General features: G+C 37.9%; 2 protein-coding genes across 5 annotated transcripts; one reads left to right on the plus strand and one right to left on the minus strand.

Annotated features, from left to right (window-relative positions):
• Positions 1–3,917: 3,917 nt before the first annotated feature.
• LOC110747583 (ubiquinone biosynthesis COQ9-like protein) lies at positions 3,918–6,746 on the minus strand. 3 transcript variants are annotated; one of them, XM_088248391.1, is made up of 3 exons: positions 6,588–6,746; positions 4,932–5,910; positions 3,918–4,052 (listed from the first exon to the last, which is right to left on the minus strand). In XM_088248391.1, the coding sequence occupies exon 2, from the start codon at positions 5,882–5,884 to the stop codon at positions 4,976–4,978; it is 909 nt and encodes a 302-aa protein (XP_088104517.1). In that variant the 5' UTR covers positions 5,885–5,910; positions 6,588–6,746; the 3' UTR covers positions 3,918–4,052; positions 4,932–4,975. The 3 variants fall into 3 exon arrangements, with proteins under 3 accessions (XP_088104517.1, XP_021803423.2, XP_021803424.2); XM_021947731.2 differs by lacking the exon at positions 3,918–4,052 and having other exon boundaries at positions 4,770–5,910; XM_021947732.2 differs by lacking the exon at positions 3,918–4,052 and having other exon boundaries at positions 4,770–5,906; positions 6,588–6,733.
• A 184-nt stretch (positions 6,747–6,930) lies between these two features.
• LOC110772744 (uncharacterized) lies at positions 6,931–9,819 on the plus strand. 2 transcript variants are annotated; one of them, XM_021977209.2, is made up of 5 exons: positions 6,931–7,148; positions 7,528–7,660; positions 7,914–8,158; positions 8,733–8,904; positions 9,326–9,819. In XM_021977209.2, the coding sequence occupies exons 1-5, from the start codon at positions 7,033–7,035 to the stop codon at positions 9,512–9,514; spliced, it is 855 nt and encodes a 284-aa protein (XP_021832901.2). In that variant the 5' UTR covers positions 6,931–7,032; the 3' UTR covers positions 9,515–9,819. The 2 variants fall into 2 exon arrangements, with proteins under 2 accessions (XP_021832901.2, XP_021832902.2); XM_021977210.2 differs by having other exon boundaries at positions 6,989–7,148; positions 7,538–7,660.

Here is a 9,819-nt window from a genome sequence, read left to right on the forward strand (position 1 = left end):
CAAACATCCTGGCATCATGGCGAATCGGCTGGTTCAAGAGCTTGTTAGCAAGATCAGAATTCTTCTTCGTCAGCTCATATAGCAGAGCAGAAGAGGGGGCAACAGCAGACGAGTTCCGCATGGCCCTAATAGCAAAAACCATCTCCTTTTGAAGATGATACATATCAACTTTTTCTTGCTTATCCAGGGAAAGGCTCGAGAACGTGCTAAGGTCGCCAGCCTAATGTATGTGGTCAACCAACTTGGCACAAACAGATGGACTTGACAAGAAGTTCATTTTGAGCAGATCCGACACATGCTCATCCCCAGAAGAGCTATCACCAGCTCCCAGACCAGCAGTTCGACTAACTGAAGGACTCTTTGCTCGAGCAGACGACTCTCTAGCCCTCTTGACTGCAGCTTGCAATATCGGATCAGCAAGGGTACAGTCCTCTCAGTTTGATCCCTGGATTGGGGCAGACGACTCAAACCCTACTTCTCAACAACCTCCTTACAGGGTAGATAACGAGTTTTATGCAGTTTGAGTGGAGACTTGAGCCGAATATCCCAAACCTCCTACATGCCATTGACCTTCTTGTTGTTCACGCCGACGAGGCGCTTTATCCCAACATATGAAGAAGGAACAATTCCCATGGGGACCATCTCGGCAGATGGGACCCCTCTCGAGATCCCTTTTTGTACACTCACATGTCGCCATGAATTTATCATGAACCCTAGTCATATCTTTGGGTTATGTCCAAAGGAACACAAATGGCTAAGGGCCCACGACGCTTTCATAAGACAACTTGTGGTGCCTTAGATCAAGGACTAATTTGCACTATTCCAACTTGAGAGATCTTGATTGACATGTAAGTAAAACTTCCTTTCAAGTTCTCTCTGTTGATCATGTTCAGTGAATGCATTATTTAACGAACACCCATACACTTATCTTAGTGTCTCCACACGAATGACTTGAGACCAGTCATCCTCCTGATTGAGCAGATACAGTGCATGATGGTCTTTGTGGTTTATCAATGTACAGTTGATTATCCTATGAATATGAACAGTTTAGGATGCGGAGGTACAGAAAGGTCTCCTCAACTTAACTTCTTTAAGTCACTTTCTACGTCTCACGATCTATGGTCTTGTTGATTAAGTAAATGACTAAGATAATTACATCTCATGATTGGCTCTAGGGCATACTTCTAACAGATCCCCAATGTTTATTTTACCTCGCAACTTTTGCCAAATATTTTCGATTATGTTCAATTATATTGACTTGCCAAATAATCATACATTCTGGTGCACCTGTGCAATTTTTTCATGAGTTCACCCAATTTTTTCGATTGAACAGATTGCACAGGGGCACCAGAATGTATGGGATGTCATCTTCGGCTCCTGTATTAGCAACAACAATGCTACCGACGACTGCGACAACTCCATCAGCATTGCCACCGGCAACTATGGTGGCGAGGATTCCATCAGCACCTCTGGTACGGCTCTTTTGGGTTGCATAAATGACGTCACGCCAATTTAGCACCTCTTTTGGGTTGCATAAATGGCGTCACGCCAATTTAGCACCTCGCAATACATTTCATGGATTTTTTTTTTTATTTTAATTGTTGTCACATATCATTACGAAGTCCTCAACGAGGTTCTCCCAGATGAGCTTCTCAAACAAGTTCTTGGGTGCCGCTCCAGGTTCTTTCCTCACCAAAGTGGAGAGGAAAGAAGCGCCGAGTAGAGTTAGATCAACGGTTCCAGCAACAATGTCAACAAACCCTAACACATAGGCTTTTTTTTTTCCAGTGACTTCCCCGAGCTTTCATAGTCATCTGGATTTATATTAATGGTCATCTCTTCATGTGGTTGTTCAGGGGTTTTCTTTTTTGTAGTTCTTTTTTACATGGGAGCCGGTGAGCTTCAAAACCTCGGCGGCAGCAGCAAATAATTTTCCGAAGGGTCTCATGGTGATGGTGCTCGAGTCCGGTGAGTGGGTGAGAGACAGAGGGAGATAGAAAGGAACTTGGAAGCATCACTTTATATTTATCTAGTATTGTAATAATCATCTTATCTAGATCCCCCTATGTCTATTTTCCCTCACGACCTTTGCCAAATGTTTTCGATTAAATCCTTTATAATGACTTGGTAGTGCGAGAGTAACACTACCCTTCTGCCAATATCATATCCATACATGTCATGCTCTTTGATGAACTGATCTAATGATAGATTGTTGAACCCCATGACATTTTCTAGCAATCTCCTCCCCATGCGCCTTAATTGATGAACTCTCTAGTTCTTTTCCCTCTTGGACATTTTCTTAAATAAAGACCAAGACTACTCTTCATTCAACCCTTTTAAGTTATAAGACTCAATTGAGTTTGTTATCTTTGCAAATATTTCACTATGAGTGGTTACTAGAATTATACTTTCTCTTGCACCACCCATCAACAAGTTTTCGCAACTCATCCCTGTCGAGCTTCTCAGCTTTTAGAATATTTTTTTAACAAGTATATCCAACTGATATGAATCAGAGAGTACATGTCCACATTTTTGGCTCAAAATGCTTTTGAACCTCCTCATGGTTGAATATGAGTTGGGCAAGTGCAGTTTTTCCCAATCCTTCAAATCCCACAATGGAAATAGTTGAGATATTGTCTGCAGAGATTTGGTTGTGCATCTTCAAAGTTACCAATCAGATTCCCTAGAAGAGTGTTATATCCATACATGTCATTCTCCTTGATGAAATGATCTAATGATTGATTATGAGTGTACACTATCAGCCTAATTGCATCAGCATAACTCTTAAAACAGTGTAAGTTCAGGAATTAAAACCCCAAATGGGATTCCAGTTTTTAAACTAAAGGGGCTAAAGCAATGAAAAAAATTGGGAAACATATTTAAAAAAAACATAATAATTTTATTCGTCGCTATATACATTGGTACTAACAATGCTAATCTTCATCCATTTTAATTTTAGTTTAGATAAATATCACTAGATCAAAATTGTCCACTCATTGACATATTTTAATGGATTAGAGTTCATTGTAAGTTTAGGTAAATTACATGTCTTTAATTGCAATCATTGAAATACAAAGGCTGAAGTGAATACTCGAAAAAACTTCAAAGAATATTACATATGGAAGACCAATTTGCTTGCTCATATGTTCTCTTATCTTTTATGTGGGAAGCTTGTTTGATTTTAATTTGCTTTTCAAAATAAGGCTTATAAACTCAAATTCCGAGCCTCACATTTAGAATCTACGCATTTTTCTGCATTTCACTTAATCCTAGTCAGTGTAATAATATCAAAATCTATTACATGACACGTCAACTATCATAAGTTTAGGTTTTGTTTTAATATTTTGAAAGTCTAATTTTACCCTTTCAATAAAATTAAGGCTTTTTATCACAAATGGTCCTTGACGTTTACGAAATTATCACGAATGGTCCTTGAGGTTTTTTTGTGACACTAATAGTCCTTAACGTTTGGACTTTTTATCACAAATGGTCCTTGCCGTAAAAAATTCTGTTATGTGTATGATGTGGAAGATAAGTGGAGCCTACATGTACAATCACATCGTGACATGTGGATTAAATAAATAAATAAATATTTTTTTATTATGAAAATCCATTAAAAAAACCATTTAGAGAGAGAGAGAGAGAGAGAGAGAGAGAGAGGCTAAATGGTTTTTTAATGGATTTTCATAAAAAAAAAATATTTATTTATTTATTTAATCCACATGTCACGATGTGATTGTACATGTGGGCTCCACTTATCTTCCACATCATACACTTAACAGAATTTTTGACAGCAAGGACCATTTGTGATAAAAAGTCCAAACGTTAAGGACTATTAGTGTCACAAAAAAACCTCAAAGACCATTCGTGATAATTTCATAAACGTCAAGGACCATTTGTGATAAAAAGCCTAAAATTAATAATAAAAACACGAAATCGAACCCACCCCCTAGTAGCATCGGCACACCGCCACTCCACGATCAGCCAACTTTGATGTTCTCTTGGACTAGCTTTGCCATCGATTAGGTCATGGCTTCCCCTGTATCTTTAGCCTGTGAAGAAAAAATTGAGAACGTATTAATACAAGGTTCAGCCAACTACCTTTCAGCATAGAATACAAGGTTTACCGAGGTAAATTCTCTGTATGAGTTTGGACAGAGCAACCCAGGAATCAATGCTTTGTGGAAGCACAATCCTGGGCACTTGGAGGGCCTTTAAATGGGATTTCTGTTGGTCAGGAGTTACCAACTTTAATGGAGTTTTCGGTTGTCGAAGTAAGTGCTGGGTTTGGTTTGTTATTTTTTAAGTTTCAAATTTCAAAATTTTTAAATTACCGGAAGGGTAAAATTAGACTTTTTAGAGTGTTAAAACTAAACCTAAACTGATGGTAGTTGATATGTCATGTTATTAAGTAGTTAGATTATTACAACGATTAAGATTAAGCAAAATGCTGGAAAATGCATAAATTCTAAATGCAGAGGCTCATGATGCAAAAAACTCATAGGTTGTTCCACAACATTCCAATCATAGTTGAACAGCTACTAACATAGCACTGTTTATGAATTACAATGTCAAAGACCCTGATACAATGATAGTAATTATTTTTAAAGAAAAACATTTTTTATTTTGTACAGTATTTTCTTGTTATACATAATATAAACTCATACACTTCATTTACACTCCATTTTCTTGTCCGGGTAAATTCCCTTTTATTTGTTTCAGGTACAGAAAATACCAAAAATGTGCAATACCTTAAAACTGGACCCTGAGAACTTAAATGAAGCTTCAATTGAAAAAGAAATGGATCTTGCAATAGACAACTAAACTCAACTCAGGCTTCAGCAGAGAAGGAAAAGATTTACAATAATTTGAGCTAGCAATATAATTCTTTAGTAAAGTTGTAACAGAGCATCTCATCCAAGTTTACTGACCAGAGAGAGGACTGATGCTTGCAATATAATTCTTTAGTAATATCTTAACCCTGAAAGACTCTCTTCACAAATCCTTGCAAAGAAGTCCCCATCCCAGCACCAACAGCTTCTGCCAAGTATGTTGCCTCTTGGACGGTTTTCTTCAAGTCAAAAGCATCTTTCACCCGATCATCCAAGAATGCCCATGTATCACAAAAATCTGGGGAATTATCAGTAAGCATGTAAATCTCGGTTGTGGAGTATATACCTCCAAGGACAGTCCGCTTCACATACCACTGAAAATCAGCTGTGTCGTCACCAGCACCATGCCAGATCTCATCCATAAGCATCGCCCTCTGCTTAAAACTTGTGGGTACATTCACTGGTTGTGCCTGGATGCTAAGAGCTTGTGGCCACTTTGATATGTAGGGTGCCTGCATTCCCAAGCGAATCTTCACAAGCTTTGTGATCCTCTCACTTGGTATCAAACTTTTTAACTCCTCTGTACTAGAGTCGATCATATCACTAAGCCTTTGCAAACAGTCATCCATGAAAAACTCAACGAGCATACCCTCCTTCCTTGGAAATGATCCGACAATTGATGGAGAAAGACCAACATCCCTTGCACCAGCAATCATAGCCGCTTCGCTCCATCCCAACCTTATAACATGGGGGAGTGAGGCTTGGAGCACACGAGCTTGCTCATCTTGGTATTCCGCTCTCGGTCTCCTAGTGTGATCAGCCGTTGACGACGTGGTATTTGAAAAATTAGGGATTTGATCTGCCGTTGACGACGTGGAGTTTGGAAAGTTAGGGCTTTGATTGACGAAAGATTCAGAGTTCACAGTTGTGGAAAAGTGAGAACGACTAATGAGGGATTGAAGAGGGCGGTAACGAATAATACGGTGGTTGGTACTGCTACCCAAGGATGTACCAAAGAGATGGAGAAGCCGCTTCGCCGCTGAGCTATACATTTTGATTTGGTATCACCAATATCTGCCTACAAGGCAAATGAGGGTTTAGAAATGAGTTATTAGTTTTGCAAGAAACAGGTTAATGTTTTTTCTGTAAAAATATAATATATCAAATATTCATTTACAATAAAATAAATTTTACCTAGAATTGTTAATTTCTTCAAATTATTTCACTTAAAATCTCTCTCATGGATATGAATCTAAATTGACAGGATATATAGAAGAGTTCAATGTTATTAATTTCCCCAAAGATATATTCAGACTTATAGCCATCAAGAAGATTACAAAACAATGCGGCAATCCATCCCTAACCCTCCCCTTTAAGTGGCAGAAGAAAATTAATTTTTTTTTCATTGATGCTCACTGTTGTATTAATTGATAGATATCAAAGTTTTGACATTGCTGACCTTACATGATCCTCGCTCACCCCAATTGCACAAATAGATATATAGCATTTTTGTTATATAACATTTGTAAATTTTTTTTATAAGAACAATCTTGATACAGATAATGGAGAGGCCTAAATTAGAAACATAAACAGAAATTTAAACCCATGACAATAAATGGTATAATTTTGGAACACAGAGAGAAAGAAATCAAAAGCCCTAGGGTAAACCCCTGAATTACAGACACTAATTTAATCCCAACCAAAAAAAAAAGCACCAGAAATTGACAAAGCAGAAGAAACATTGAGAACACAAACCTGGATTTGGAAAAGAGATTCCTTGTTGCAGAGGAAATGGAACCCAACGGCAAAAGGAAAAGAGGAGTGAGAGTGCTTCGTTTTTTTTAGGCTGAGAGAGACCCGCGGAGAAGATGAGTGTTACCTATTGTTGCGTTGATTTGATTGAACGAGTTTTATTTTATTTTTCATTTAAAAATAATATTTCGGGTCGGGTTCTATTTGCAAATCGGGTGGTTTTGTTTAAGCCGAAAGGTCATCTTTGGACCCTGGGCAAACTACAGAGATAAGACAAATTTGTATATGAAGTTAGGTTGTTATAATCTCAACCGTTGGGAACATCCAACGGCTGAACTAAGCCCCACCAAACGAAAGAGACAGAGTTCTTCTGCAGAGCATTTTCCATGGGCTTTTTCTTTTTTCCTCTAAGCTGAGTTCTTCTTGTTTGGTAGGTCTTTGCATAACGATGGAGAGAGGGGTACAGAGATGGGTTGTGGACATATCAGGGTGGGACCCATCTCCCCAAGATTTCTCCTTTGCTCTCTCTGTTCTTCCTTCAGTTGAGCAACCTTCTGTCACCAGGTTTTCCCTTGCTCTTTCTTTTAGTTGCTGTCTCTTTTTTTTGGATTCCAACAAAACCTAGAAAGAAGAAAACCCAATAGTGATCAAAGTAAATGAGTATTTTCTACAATCTTAGTGCCATTTATTTGTGTTATTTTATGCTTTTTGCAAGTTATATAGACGAACCAAACTTGGCACTTGCTTTTGGCAGAGTCAAAAGGACTTGTCTGATAAATGATTGAACCTTTTTTATAAAAAAAATCAATACATGAAACGGGAAATTTCCACTAGAGTTTTGGTGTTGTAATTAGCATCCAAGAAAGCAAAATGATAATGGATTGAGCTTTGGAAGAATTGTTGAGACAGTTAACAGAGATGCATTGTATTTTGACATTGGTAGATTTGTACAGATGGGAGACAGGAAGCGGGCACTTGTGAGCCGGCTGCTTCAATATGCTCTTGTAAATGAAGTTTTGGCAATTCCCTATGATGAAATTATCATTAAGCGCACCTTGGAAGGCAAACCATATCTGGTATGTCTGATTAAACTTGCTAATTCTTGTTTTATCCAAAAGAAATTGGTTTTGATGGAGACCCAAATATGTATTGAAGTCACGGAATCCGGCATTAATATCTTGTTCTGCATACTATGTATAAGTTCCAACTATGTGTTTACAAGAAATGATTTTACATCCTTTTCTTGGCATAGTTCTTGTACCTTCCTTGCTTGTACATCCACCATTAATATCTTGTTCACTACACTCTGCATAATGTCTTTGTTTTCAGGAATGTGGTGATGTTTGCACAGATTTTCCCAATTTTAATTTCAATGCATCTCATCATGGTGACTATGTTGCTATAGCGTCCGAACCTTTGTGCCTTGTCGGGGTGGACATTGTTTCCATAGTCATTCCTCAGAAAGAGACGGTTATAGAGTTTATTCAAAACTTCTCCTCATACTTTTCAACTTTTGAATGGGATAGTATAGTCAATGCTGGCACATCTGATGATATTCTGATTGAGTTTTACAGGTAAATCGTTTCCTGACATTCTGTGAAAATTTATTCCATAAAACTTTTGTGTTGTAAGTTATAGCTTGTCATTGTTGTTTCCTTGTCAGATATTCTTATCTCAATATACTTATGATTTGTGCACTTGTACTCTTTCTGTAAATCTGAGTGACCCACTAGAGAACTACTGGAAGAAAGAAAGACTTTGTTTCCTATCTTATCTAACATTGTTGGTTTCATGTAAAATCTCCCTTGAGTTTAAAATTATGGAATAAAGTTCAGTATCTTTGTCAGAACATCTACCTGTCACAGTTTTGCAGTTTTCTGTGTGGCTTGATTCTCTTTTAGATATGGCTAGCATACCTAGCCTGAATTTTTTTACTGCATATTCACTCTGTTTATGTGTTGGGATAAGTTCACAGGTCTATTAGAGTAGAAACCTTTCAATACAAGTTGATTAAATATGCGTTGAACTTGAATGTTCAGGTGAATCATTAGGGTTTGGCAAAATAATGTTTATTTATCGGAGCAGCAACCAGCATGCGGGAGAGGTCCAAAGATTTGAGTAGCTGATGATTTATAGTGTGTTTTGTAGATATTGGTGTCTGAAAGAAGCTTATGTCAAAGCGATTGGGAGTGGAGTGGCATATGGTTTGGACAGAGTGGAATTTCATCACAGTTGCTGGACAAACATCTCTGTTAATGTTGAGGGGAAGGCTATGAAAGAATGGCGCTTTTGGCTTCTCGAGCTAGGAAAGGGACATTTGGTAAGTCCCTTGTTAATTTTCTTTCTTTGTTTTCATTGAGATGCCATTTTGGTTTTCAAGATTACATAGTTTCGTTGGTAATCTATAGCACCCATAGGTTTTTGGCATTTGTTTTGGTTGCATAGTTGTTAGTTATCTAAGACAGTAAAAAGTGCTAGATTAATTACACCTTATAAAGCAAAACTCTTCTGGTTTAATCCAAAGTTCTTACTTAATGGATACCTGGGGTGCTAAAAATATCGATGGAATGCAACAAAATCTGAATATGCATGCACAAACACTGGGGACGAGTCAAACTTAAGGCCTTTTTTACCGCTCGACCTTCGCCATCCTACCATCTGAACCAAGGCTATGCATACTAATTTTATTGGCACGAGGCAATTATTTTCCTGCTGTGTAACAGTTTTCCATAAAATCGCAGGTCTCCATTGCAAGGGGTCATCCAAGATCAGCTACTGAGAGTTATATGAGAATATTAAAACAGGCAGAGTTTGATGAAGAGGAGTATCACGCAGCTCTTCATCTTCCAAATGTCAGATTTGTCTCAAGAACTGTAGAACAACTCATTCCGGTTTCACACAAAGGCTGTGTACATCGTACTTCGATTTGATGATACTGTTGAAGCGCTGATGAACGGGAGAAAGCATTCGCTTCAGCTTTTTACAGGAGAAATTAAAATCAAACTGTAGTAGCACTTCTATATATAAAGTTTTATGTCCCTGCAGCATAGCGTTGTTCCCGTTCCTGTCAGCATTATTGTATGTAAATTGGGCATGCGTGGTAGGATGGGTCTAGATGACTCGGGCATTGTCATTATATTCCTTAAGATGTAAGCTTGATTTTTGTTGTATGCTTGTAAGTTGTAATTCAAGGTGGACAAAAATAAGTTTTATATATTTATGTTTTGAGAGCAAA

The sequence above is a fragment of the Prunus avium genome, chromosome 2, assembly GCF_965620075.1.
Source record: "Prunus avium chromosome 2, drPruAviu1.hap1.1, whole genome shotgun sequence".
Classification (NCBI taxonomy): domain Eukaryota; kingdom Viridiplantae; phylum Streptophyta; class Magnoliopsida; order Rosales; family Rosaceae; genus Prunus; species Prunus avium.

Coding starts and splice junctions, on each gene's coding strand:
- LOC110747583 (XM_088248391.1), bottom strand. CDS start 5,884: ATGTATAGCTCAGCGGCGAAGCGGCTTCTCCATCTCTTTGGTACATCC.
- LOC110772744 (XM_021977209.2), top strand. CDS start 7,033: ATGGAGAGAGGGGTACAGAGATGGGTTGTGGACATATCAGGGTGGGAC. Junction 7,149..7,527: donor GAGCAACCTTCTGTCACCAG/GTTTTCCCTTGC, acceptor TGACATTGGTAG/ATTTGTACAGATGGGAGACA. Junction 8,905..9,325: donor AGCTAGGAAAGGGACATTTG/GTAAGTCCCTTG, acceptor ATAAAATCGCAG/GTCTCCATTGCAAGGGGTCA.